The sequence below is a fragment of the Protopterus annectens genome, chromosome 4.part0 (assembly GCF_019279795.1).
Source record: "Protopterus annectens isolate FY-2018-M chromosome 4.part0, PAN1.0, whole genome shotgun sequence".
Lineage (NCBI taxonomy): Eukaryota > Metazoa > Chordata > Ceratodontiformes > Protopteridae > Protopterus > Protopterus annectens.
Genome location: NC_056733.1, coordinates 1,149,469,348 through 1,149,482,678, shown reverse-complemented (window position 1 = coordinate 1,149,482,678; position 13,331 = coordinate 1,149,469,348). Strand labels below are relative to the sequence as shown.

Genomic DNA, 13,331 nt, shown 5'->3' with positions numbered 1-13,331 from the left:
AATTCATGGAAGAGGGAGGGTTGTCACAGTGGATGGGTAAGAACGAAAGGATCTTATGCTAAGTACACAACTACTCTATCCTATTCATTCTGACCATCTGATCTGACTGATAGGTCAAGATCACTAGCTACTGAAATAGCTGGGTGGTATCATGACAAAAAAAAAACCTTGACAATACAGGCCCCCCAAAATTCTCAAGACTAAATCCAGTTTGTAATGCTTTGAAAAGGTATGCATCTTGGACCAAGTTGCTGCAGCACAAATGTCATCAATAGAAGAGTTTCTGAAAAAGGGTGGAAGCATAGCCATGGAACGAGCAGAATGAACCTCAGGTTTGCCTGGTAATTGCCTATTATGGCTAGAATATGTATAGGATGTGCAGTCAGAAAGCCACCCATATAGAGTTACTCTGGATACTCTTCTGTCCAGTCTGTTAGAAGCAAAGGAAAAAAATTGAATACCTTTCCTAAAGGGCTTACTGCAGTGCAAAGAGAAATGTAATTCCCTGTGGACGTCTAGGTATGAAAAGTACACTCCTCTTTATTACTATGACAGAGGAAAACAACTGGGAGATGAATGATTGAGACTGCCTTCTGAGGACACTTTGGAAAAAAAAGACAAATTAATCCCAAGAGAAACCCTGCCTTTATGAAAAATAAAGTATGGCTGCAAAGCAGAAAGGCCATGGAATTTGGATACCCTTCCAGCAGACTTCATGACCACAAAGAAAAGTTTTTTTCCATGAAAGGAATTTAAGCTCCACCAAAGCGGATGGTGGAAAGGGTGTCTTTCTTAGAACCTTCAAAACAACATTTAGATCCCAAGGAGGAATGGATTCTTTTAATTGGGGTTGGTGGGATGAAACAGAAAAATGCTTTTTAAGAGAGCCTTGTACAGTCTATGGGAGGACAGAGGACAAGGTCAGTAACTGGAAGTTAGCTTGGAACAGCAATCAACTGAACTTTGATAGTAGAAAAACTAGATATTGCATTAAATAACAGACAGAAAATGTAAAACATAATTTTATGAGAGGTGGCCCACAGTGCTTCCATTTCCTAAAATAAATCTTTCTGGTAAGATCCTTTTGGGAAGCAGAAATGATCCAGACAACTTCCTCAGACAGTGCTGGATCCTTTGCCATTAATAGAATTGGAGACAAACAGTTAAATTTCAGGTTGCGCACATCCAAGTGAGGCTTACCACATAGGTCAGACAACAGATCCTCTTGTGTATCTAGAAACCAGAGAAGCTCTCAGAAGTGAGGCATTACCAGAGGGAACTGAATCTATCTGGGCAAATGCAAGGTAATGAGATCACCACAGCTCTGCACCATTTCTACAGAAGTGTGTGTAAAATAGTGGTGGGGAGGAAGCATAAAGGATCCCACAAGGCCAATGGTTGAACACAGCATCCCCTGAGGGCTGCCCATCTTGGACCAAGGCAAAGTAGGTGCCGATTTCATGTATGACAGGGATGCAGAGAGACCACAACACATTTTGCCCCAGCGGTTGAAGACAGCTTGAGCTACTGCTGGATTCCGAGACCATTTGTGAGGCATCAAGATGATCCTGCTAAACTTGTCTGCAAAGCATTTGAATTTCCTGGGAATGTGCATTACTACCAGAAAGCAATACCAGTCCATCACTAGACATTCATTGCCTTACACAGGGGGTAGAACTTGGTTTCTCCCTGCTTGTTGACATATAACAGTTGTCAGTATGAACACAGACCACACCTAAAGGGAGGTGGTAAGGTGAACTTGAAGCTCCTGCAACGCAACGACTGCAGTCATCTTTTGGATACTGATGTGAAATGTGCCTAGTAGGATTCCAAACGTTTTGGACCAATCTCCATTAGCTGTGGTGATACTGAAGGGCAGGATTGTTAACTGGTAAAGACTGCCTTCCACTCAGAAGCAAAGAAATCTCCTGAATGCTACAGCAATCCTGAATTGTAAAGTGTCCTGCAGATTTTTCAGAGCACATTCATTTGTTCACCTGTAGACTCTGAAGAAAAGATTGCACCACGACCATTCTAAACTGGATATTTCTTACTTATTTGTTCAGTCGATTTTGGTCTAAGATGGGCCTGAGGTCCTCACTTTTCTTTGGAACAAAAAATGTTGGGTAACAGCCTGACTCTCTGGTATGCTGGGACCTCTAGGATGGCTTTTTCAAACAGGGGAGAGAATTTTTTCTCAGCTGCTTTTAACTAGTGGGGTGGCACATCTGGTAGCAGTTGAAAGACTCGAGGGAGGATGTAGGAAAAAAGTGAATAACCTCTGGATATTCTCTCGCTCATACACAAGTTGACCATCCTTTTACAAAATGGCTACTATAATTATTACACAAGTTAACAAATGCTTTTAGCAATCAAACTGACACAGGGAACATGAAAAACGTTACATTTTATATTCAAATAAAGTAATATTCTTAGTTACTAGTCTTCCAAAAATTGTGTTCAGTTTCTACATAACAAAATTTCCCTTGTGCATTTAAAAGTACTTTACTACACGTATAATGCACTTAACAGGTCATGAATTACTTCAGAATGAATAAAGACTTGAAACTGCATTCCTTAACAATGAAGTGAAAAAAGGATGCCACTGATGGAAAAAAAAAGTAACAATCAATAATACGCATTTACAACTATATGCAGGGTTGGGGTCTGGGCAACAGGAAAACTAACTATCCAAATAAGGAAGTAGGGCTACAAGGATTATTAAAACATTTTATCACAGCCGCTAAGGGAATTAAAAATAGGCTAAGCACATTTTTATGATAGAACATGCCACTGAACAAGCAGAAATTTTATGATAGAACATGCCACTGAACAAGCAGAACTGCCAGAGTAGCATAGTCAAAGAAAAGTAGAAGCAAAGGGTGGAAGATTTCCTCTAGGGAAATCAGCACAGCTGACAAACTGGATAACTGTACAACTTATTTCGGCCAATATCCACAACTACATAAAGTCATTTCAGCAGACTGAGGTACCTACCCTTTTTCAAACATTTTTATATATTGCACTATTTCTTACCCTTTTCACATTGAAAGGGTAAAATATTGCCCAACATTATTTCTTTTTTGCCTTGATTTTTTTTTCTGTTGCCTGTTAAGTACCATCCCCCCCCCCCCTAATTATTACAAATAATTTCTTCCAAGTGTCATCTAGGGATGCCATCAGGGTTTTCAAACAAGCCCTCCTCCTCTGGAAACAGTGCGACAGTTTTAATGCACATACATTATACAATAATAGGCCTCCTTTAGAATGAGTGCTTCCATGCCCAGTGTCTGCTACAACATGGGAACAAACTGCTTATTGGGTGCTCACTCCTGGCTCTCAGCTGTATTTATTAAGGTACCCCACACCTCTGCCAGGTGCCAGACTTGCAGTACACAAAGCTGACATCCCTTCCCTCAGGATATATTGGCCATGTACTCCTGAGCAGTTCCTCCAGCAGCCATGTCAGTAATAAATCACATGTAATCTGTGCTGAAATTGAGTTTTTAAGCCATGGATTCCAGGAGGTATATTTCCTAGCTACACAGAAATGAAGAGATACCCACCTCTTGACTACTAGTGATATGCAAATTACTGTACATCATATGTATGCTTCTGGAAGCAGTTCTACGATAAATTTCATTTTTATCTACAGGGAAGTAGGTGGCCCATCTTTCAAATTACCTAACCTTGCATAACTTTTTCCTGTGATTTTTTTCTCCTGCTGCTTCTGCAAAACTGACTGCAATCTGCCTGTTCCTCAGTTCATCTTTTGCAAGGTACCAAATGTACCTCATTATGCTTTTCCTTTTAAGCTGATGTATATTGTAGGAATTGCTTGGCATAGGTTCAACTGTCTGAAAAACAGTCCCTAGGATCAGAACACATTCTGACAGCTAAACAAAACAGTAGCAATCCAATATACATTACTGGTCTAAGCAAACTCCACCATCAATACACAGAAGCGGCTTGCAAAAAGAAACTTTCCTCATCTGTACTCTGCCAGCACTAAGCACCCATAAAAAAGCATCTCTTACCATGCCATACATAGCACATTAATCCTGTAACACACAAATGACAAGATTGGATACTATATTGCATGAGGTGCGAGGCCGCTAGTAGCTGCTCCATATAAAACATTAACAGCTTCTTCCACACCAGTCAGCATTAAAGTAAGGCAAATTACAGGTTTACCACTATCCAGATATTAGTCATACACACAGTAAAATAAAACATTGATAGCATCTTTTCAATTCTGTTATAATAATCCCCACCAACTGCTTATTAAACACTTGTACAAACTCTAAAGATGCACAAACCTTAACACCGATAACATAAAATTAAACTAACAGGCAAACAATAAATGTGTTTTACCATAACATACACGCCTCACATCAACAAGACTATGTGTGTGCATGCACCTGTGGTGGTGGTGGTGGTGGTGGGGCAGCTGGTTAAAATTTATCTTACGCAGTTGATATCTTTATCAGTACTACATAGCCATATGTTACACCAAAAGAATTTCAGACTGGAATTACTTGGTGGGGGGGGGGGATGTAATGTCTGCTCTTAGCACTGAACACCCCCCAATTAAGAACATAACTAGAAGAATCCACTCAAGTAAATATAAGCAGTTTGAGCATAGATCTGTAAGTTAAAATATGTTTTCTGTTTAATCTGTATGCTGCTTTTCATTGCTTTAATAAGTACACTGGAATACGTAAAGGGCAATTCCTAAAAGGAGGGGACAACAAAGGTTAAGATGTATAGACAGCATTACCAATGTAATGAATATGAATTGGCAAGCACGCCCAGATGCAGTTACTTACTGAGACAGGCTTGGTGTGCATAAGTCTGAGATCATGAAGAATCTAGCTCAACTGAATAATTAAACAATTTCCTGAAACTGCTACTTCCACCATTCAAGATATACTTAACATCATGCCACTGGAAATATATCCTGCATCTGCTGCACTTGTCATCTTAAACCACAACAAGCTAATTTTTTTCATCACAAAAATGATTAGCATGTCTTTAAAACCAGAGAATGATGCTGCATGAGAAATAAACATCTTGTGGTCTACCAAATTATACTTCTGATGCATTAATACTGGGGGGAGTATAAATTTGAACCCTGAATAAAGCAAACAAATCTAAACATAAAAGGGTATAAAGCTTAACCTATTTCAAATTTAGTATTAGCATTAAATCTTAACAATAGTTATGTACACATTTTAAGATGCTAACTTCAGAATACCTGTACAAAAATATAGAACTCTATAAACTTTTTACAACCTATGTTGGTCATTAAAAATATAACATGCACAATAATACATTAAGTGAAAAAGTGGCAAATTAGGTATGTATTTTTTACATATATGTACACACACATCTGTCTAAGTTATTTAATGAAATATTAACATGCAAAATAAACTTAAAACTCTTGAATGTCTAGTGAAAGCCATTCTGTATCTCAATAGTTTTAACAAAGTCTACATATATTACAATTTCATGTTTTACTACAAACAAGGGAAAATAGATTTACAACAACCAATATATCTACTCTGGAAGCAACTACAGAGATAGCAGAAAATAAAAAAATAGTGTGTAAGAAAGCTCCTTGTGTAGATAATTGGACCCAAACAGGAAAAAAATACAATTCAGTGAGATCCCAAATCCAAACTCTTTAGTTATTTTTACATTCAATACAATATGTAAGCTGTGCAAAACCTTACTTAGACTGGCAGGATGCCATTATCAGTTGCAATTTTCTTTGGTACAAAAATAAAACAATCACAACAATGTGCAATTACTGTCTTCCGGTAAGTACCGAAATCTTTAGATTTTTCAAAAGCCATCTCTCTCTTTTTTCTTAATTTTCTTTTTTTTCTTTTTTTTTTTTTTTTTTTTTTATATACAATACACAGACTCTGTGGCACATATCTACACTGTCGACATATTCCTATATACATTCAAACGCATTAGAAGCGGAACAAATACATTACAAACCCATTATTTAACCACCTGTACATCTATTCAGTTTTTTTTTTCTTTTTTTCTTTTTATCATAAAATAAAATCTGCCAGCTTACAGCCACTGAATTTTTTAGTACAAGGCACAAAAATCTTTTCTGTTACTTGAACATACATTTACATAACCAGGTCAGAAAAAGCATGTTTTGTATGTCAAATGAACTAGTGATGCATGTGCTATGTACAAGTGGAAGTTTGAAAGCTACAAGAAAAAATATAAATAAGAATGAGACTAAGAAAAAAGCATGTAATGACGTTTGAAATCATTAACTTTTTCCTTCATATTCACCATCAAAGATACTTCAACTTTCAAGTGCTTTGAGATGGGAGCATTCTGCAGCTCAAAGATACCATCTATCCTTTTCATTTGGACGTTTTTTTTTTTCTTTAACACAGACATGAGAAAAACTGCCAGAGCAACAGTTTTGTAGCAAACTATCTTTGTATTTATAATAGAAGCTTACAGCATTTAAAACTTAAGGTGCTTACTTTATGCTCTGGAAAATGCTACTGTACTTCATTCTGCATTTCATTTTTTTGCACTGTTTGCTCATTTTCAGTCACCAAGTCTAGCGTAAGTGCTTTAGGTAAATCTAAAAACATGCAAAAATGAATGGAGCCATATACGATGGTGCACATCAATGGCTGAGACAGGCTTAATGAATAGTTCCTGCTGCGCTGTTCCCTGGCTCTGATCTCTGCATTACACTTTTGATGTTGGTACCCGGAGCCCCACTAGGCCTCCAGTGGGATCACCACCTGATGTCTTCTCTAAAACCTGGTTCACAAACTCTGATGTCACGCCTGCCACTGGTGGACCTGTAGGGAAAAAAGACAGTTTTGTGAAATAAGTAAGACATACTATCAATAGCAGGCATATGACTATTACGTCAGACTAATGGCTAAAAAGCCACAGTTTATTAGGATTTCTAATAAAATAAAACATTTTTACTCTGACACACAGTACCCTAAGGATGAACTTAAGTCACCCCCAGCAAATGCTAGAAGCTGAACAGTTTTTTGTACTGGTGAATATTTATATATTTTCTCAGCTTCTGGCACACTGAGCTTTGCCTAAATCGCAGCCTTTAAAAGTAGAGTTTTTTCCTTTCCAAAACATCAGATTCTGCAGTAAAATGCATCAGAATAACTCAAATTTTACCAACTGCATCCATCTTAGTCTCTTACTTCTTCAACAGATGGCCCCCAATTATGGAGGTGCAGTGTCCAATCAGGATGGTGAAAAATGGGGGTAAATAAATGAATAGCAATCAGATGACTGCTGAGAAGTAAAGAATCAAGTGCCTGATTTAGCATTCTCCTTTCTCTTTTTAGGGAGAGGATGGCAATTACAGCTTGATCACTCCTCCTCATAAGTAAGGCGATTATAGAGGAAAAAGTCTGTAACAGAACTGGGGATGGGATATGATAAACCTTCAATGAGAACATACAAAAATATTCATGTGCATACTTGTATTACTCACAGTTACCTTAATGGGGTGGAAAAAAAGGCAAATGGATCAAACAGGCACACATCAGCATCTATAATACATTAAACAAAAATTTTCAACCTGATGCATTTTACCAGTCTCATTTTCCGATAACCTTTATCATACTGTGGGTTATGAGGTAGTTGCAGTTTACATTAACAATTAACAGAAAGACAACAACTGCAGAACTGTCTACCAGTTCACTGCACGACACACACGACACACACACACACACACACACACACACACACACACACACACACACACACACACGACACACACACGACACACACACACACACACACACACACACGACACACACATACACACACACACACACCACACACGACACACACACCACACACGACACACACACCACACACACACACACACACACACACACAACACACACAACACACACAACACACACACACACACACGACAATTTAGAGGATTACTGATCTGTGTTTTTGGGATGTGGATGAAACTGGAGATCCTGGCAAACACACATGCATACAAAAAAGGGATCATGCAGCGCGAACTCTGCACAGAAAGCACCTTAGCCAGGAAATGAAATGCAATACTAAGCACTGTGAGAAGCAGTAGTGCTGACTGCTACATCACTGTCATACCTAAATGCACTTGTTCTGGAATCTGGAAAAAATCTATCAGGAACACTGGGAGATGTAAAGTAAAAGCCAACACTACACTGGGGATGAGATCTAGTGAACCTAAACGATGTAGAAACTTGACCTGGTAAGCTTCACTACTAACAAAAGACTGACAAAATACAGTTGTACAGAAATCGGTTGTAAAACACTCCTCTACAAGACTTGGAACAGGACAATAGAATAATCAGGATTCCCTGAAGACAATAAACTAGAAGTTCAAACTAAATGTTAAAAATGTGCAATAGTGAATGAAATAAAATGCAACTAAAACATGATACTAAACAGCTTGCAAGGTGGAAGATAGCAGAAAGAAAAGAACCAGCAATTGCTAACATTTTTAGACTTTTTAAAATGTTTGAATGAATGATGCAAAGTGAAAACATACTGTGGGGGCTTGTTCATTAACGGAGCCACGTTAAAAAGGTGAAAGGCCTGCCAAAATGCTGCAATGCTCATAGACACATAAACCACTTCCACTGCAGTCCAGTTTACTTAACAGGATACAACACTTTTTTGCACCACTACACTGAAAACAAGCCTTTTAAAAACTCAGCAAATTAATATAAGTTAAAACAACAAAGTAAAGAAACAGTATCAAAAAATTTCAGCTAGTAGTTATGGTTCATAGTGGTGTGCAGAATTGCTAATTTTAAGTAAAATCATAAAAAGGCACTTTGTACTTTGTGTACATGGGTCTTGCATTATCTATATTTTATTTTTTCTTTCCCTTTTTCAAGGGGTTATAGAAAACGTAATCTGTATGTACAAATACTTATATGCTGAAGTCGTTTTTGATAGATGTATATATATATATATATATATATATATATATATATATATATATATATATATATATATATATATATATGGACACCACCCAGTTCGGGTTTGTGAAAAGCAGATCATGCCTTCTGAACCTGATCGACTTCTTTGAGGCAGTCACCAAAGCCGTAGACTAAAGTAAGGTGGTTCACACAGCCTATCTTGACCTTGCCAAGGCTTTCAACACCATCCCCCATTCTGGAATTATAGCTAAACTCACTAAACTAGGTATAAATCCCTAAGTGCAGAAGTGTGCAAACCAAATACTCCACAATAAAACCACTGGCATATTGATGCTGTAGAAAATGTTGGTAGTCCACAAAGTAAAGCAAAAAAGTTTATTGTAAGACAATAGAAAGCTAGTAAGCGCTTTCGTCCTCAACAAAAGAACTTCATCAGATAAATTAAAATCAAACACAGAACACATTTTAAAGACTCCCTTTGTGCTTCACATGATAGTAGCCACGCTCTTTTAAATTTTTGTTACTTAGGGGGAAATACAAACTGATGCCAATGACAAAATGTTAAATGCATGTTACTAGATATAAAAAAATATAGAAAATATATAAAAAAGATAATCCACTTCACAATTTTTTAAAAAAGCAATGAATAAATATATAAATATATAAATATATAAATAATCATCTGTTTAAAGCTCTCAATTTTAAAAGGGAATTAATAGAGAGGGATTCATTTAAACCTGGCCAGTTGTTCGCGTTTAATAACAACTGCCAGTATAATTCTCTCTTTTCTAGTAAGGCAGACCATGCACCTCCCCTGATATCCATTGTGACACCATCAATAACAAAAAAGTTAAAAGTGTGGTCACTGTTTTCCGAGATATGTTTATACAAAGCATTTGTCTCTTTGCCTGTTCTTATTTCATACAAATGTTCATATATATTCTGTTTTTAAATTTTCTTTCAGTTTTTCCAATGTAAAAACAACCCCATATGTTACAGAGGGCACAATAATACTTTGAGTTACAGTTGTACTTATTTTTGATAGGAATCTTAGTGTTGTTGATCATAAATACTGTTCCTTCCTTTATAAAGGAACAGTAATGACACATACCACACTTCAACATATGTCCATTCAAAAAATGATTCACAGGATGTCCTTTCTCCAAAATTTTTTAAAAATTTCTACCTTTTCTAAAAATAACAGTAGGTTGTTCAACAATATGTGTTCTGATACTTCGGTCATGTGTTCGACCAATTTTTACTCAAAATATGTTTCATATCAGGATTATCAATCATGTATGTAGAAATGAATGAAGTATTATAATCTTTTCCTGTAAAAACAGAGTTTAGGGGTGCAACACTCACTGTGTGTGTTACATCCAATGAAATCTCAGATGAGGTATATAAAAATTTCTTTCTCACTTATTTACTACCTCTAAAAGGACATCATTAACAAGTCTCAAAGGGTAGCCTCTCTTTAAAAACATATCTTTTAAGGTATCACATTCATCTAAAAAATCTTCTGAAAGTGACACCATACGGGCATCCCATACAAACTGTCCCTTAATAATAGCTTTTTTCTGTTTCTGAGGGTGGATGCTGCTATAATGAAGTAATGAATTTGAATATGTGTCCTTTTGATATAGTTTAGATATAAACCTACTATTCTGGTAATCCTTAATTTAATATCAAGGAAGGCTATCTCGTGCAAGTTAAATGAATATGTAAATCTTAAAAATGAAATGGTGGAATCTAAATATCCAATAAAATCACTAATAAGGGCATAGGGACCATCCCTTAAAATAAAAAAGGTTGTTCAGGAATCGTGTATAATATTTAACATGCTTGTAAAAGTCAGAAGGAAACAAATATTTCTTCTCCCACTGTAAAACCACTATGTTAGCATAAAGACCCACCATGCGCAGAACCCATAGCTACCCCTTCCTGTTGTAAAAAAATCTCTTTATTAAATAAAATAAAATTGTTCTTAAGGATCGTCTCCATCAACTGGGTTTACATTATTACATCAAAATGGTTTATTTTCTTTTCATATAAAAATTCATTAAACCCTTCTAACCCCTCCTGGTGGGGAATTACTGAATAAAGATCCTTTATATCAACCGTTACTAACATACAGGAGCCTTCATAGGGTATGTAATTAATATCTTTTAAGAAGCTCCATGAGTCTTTACATATATGTGACCCTTGCTGCACAAATTTCTTTAAACTTAAAATCCAAGTATTTTGCCAGGGGTTGTGTAATTGACCCTTTAGAGTCAACTATGGGTCGCATGGGTGGTTGTGATATGTTCTAATGTAGTTTCCGGAGACCAAATATTACTGCTAGTTTAGGATACATAAGTCATAATTCAAACTGTCCATATCAATAAAACCATCAATAAATAGGTCCTGTAATTCATTTTTAATTTTTGAATAGGCACCATTTACCTCACTGATGGATTATCTTCTGTATGCTTTTCTTTCCAATATGAACAATTTTCTGTTATAGTCATCCAGGTTCATAATAGCAACCCCCCACCCTTATTGGGTTTCATAATTCTGATTGTGTCACACAATCCATTAATTTCTTTTATAAGAATACCTTCTTGGATATTGTAACCCTCCCCATTAAAGTAGGTGGAAAGTGCACCCCTAATATCTAATTCACATATTTTCTCAAATAGGGTGATCATAGTGTGCAAGGGGGGGGGGGGGGTCATACGTGCTAGACATAATGAGCTGGTGGGTTGAACAGAGAAGGAATTCTGAAATAAAACCTATTTTTTATATCTAGTAACATGTATTTATTTAACATTTTGTCATTGACATAACAGTTTGTATTGCCCTTTAAAATTTTTGTTACTTAGGGGGAGTGGCTACTATCAATATACTAGTGGTTTTATTGTGGAGTATTTGGTTCGCACACTTCTGCAGTTTGGTCAGTAGTTTCTTTCTGTCTTTTGGTGCTTACTATAAATCCCTAAGTCACAAGATGGGTTGCCAAATGGCTTACTGACAAAACCCAAACTGTAAAAGTTGCAGACTCCAAATCTGACTTCAAACCAGTAACAAGTGGAGTACCATAGGGTTCAGTCGTGGGACCTCTCCTGTTTGGCATCTACTTCTCTGAAGTACAGGCTACCACAGAAGGCCACTGGCTAACGAAGTTTGCAGATGACTGCAAACTAGGAGCCATAGTAGAGTCCCCAAATGATGTGGACATCCTACAGAAGGGCCTCACTGAGACAGATGCCTGGTGTCAGAGGCATGGCCTCAAGCTCAATGCCAAAAGTGCATAGTCATCTCCTTTGGTAAAAACTCTGTACCCATGAACTACCACATAAAAAGCAGTCTACTTAACGCTGAAAGTGTGATAATAGACCTTGGAACCCAGGAAGACAGTAGTCTCTCCTTTGATGATCACATCGCCACAGTAGTCAGGAAATCCTTCTATGTGGCACACCTCATCACAAAAGGGTTCTCATCCAGGAAAAAAAGAGGTCATTCTTCCCCTCTACTCGGCACTCAGACCCATTATAGAGTACAATGCCCCTTTTGGAATGTACCTCAAAAGACATCTGCAGCAGCTGGAAAGGCCACAGAAGTACCTCACAAAGAGGATTACTGGCCTCAAACAGATGCCTTACACTGACTGTCTCAAAAACTCCAGCTTTGCTCTGTAGCATATTGCCTACTCAGAGGAGATCTCTGCCCAACATCTAAAGCTATGTTAAACCCAGAGCTATTGGACATGCTACACCTAAAGAAATCCCAATCCCTCTGAGCTACACGATCTAGGGACTTGAACCTTGTCAACACAATAAACAGGACATACTGGAGGGATAGATTCCTGCCCCAGAGACTTCCTATACTCTGGAACAAGCTACCCACATATGTCAAGCAAAGTTCCTCATTAACACTCTTCAAGAAAAATCTTGTGGAGTGGAAGGGAAATGGGAAATACACTCCGGGGATCACTTTTGTGGCTCTGCTCGACAGGAGCACAGGAACTTTCTTGGGTGGCATAAGCCACGGAACCTTGTTGGCTAAGCTTACTTAGGCCCTTGGGCCGATAGCCCAGTACCTACCTATGAACCTATATATGAAAGTTTAAATAAAGATATGGTGGGAAAACTCAGAACAGTATAATTCTAACATACCACCTATCATCAACTGGTTGGTAAGTACACTTGCTGTACTTTTTTTGCCGAGTGCCATTAATGTTAACCACTTCACAGATCCAGAGTTCGATCCCAATCTGTAGATATTATACATATATATATACATATATATATATATATATATATATATATATATATATATAAACACACACACATATATATATATATAATA

At 37.2% G+C, this 13,331-nt stretch overlaps 1 protein-coding gene across 1 annotated transcript in view; it reads right to left on the bottom strand.

The window, feature by feature from the left end:
- Nucleotides 1-5,391: 5,391 nt before the first annotated feature.
- The window catches only part of CREBRF (CREB3 regulatory factor), a 504,903-nt gene continuing 496,963 nt past the window's right edge, over nucleotides 5,392-13,331 (bottom strand). Inside the window, exon 8 of the mRNA XM_044069872.1 lies at nucleotides 5,392-6,893. Coding sequence (XP_043925807.1) covers nucleotides 6,736-6,893 — 158 coding nt within the window. The 3' untranslated portion in view covers nucleotides 5,392-6,735. The remainder of the gene's footprint in view (nucleotides 6,894-13,331) is intronic.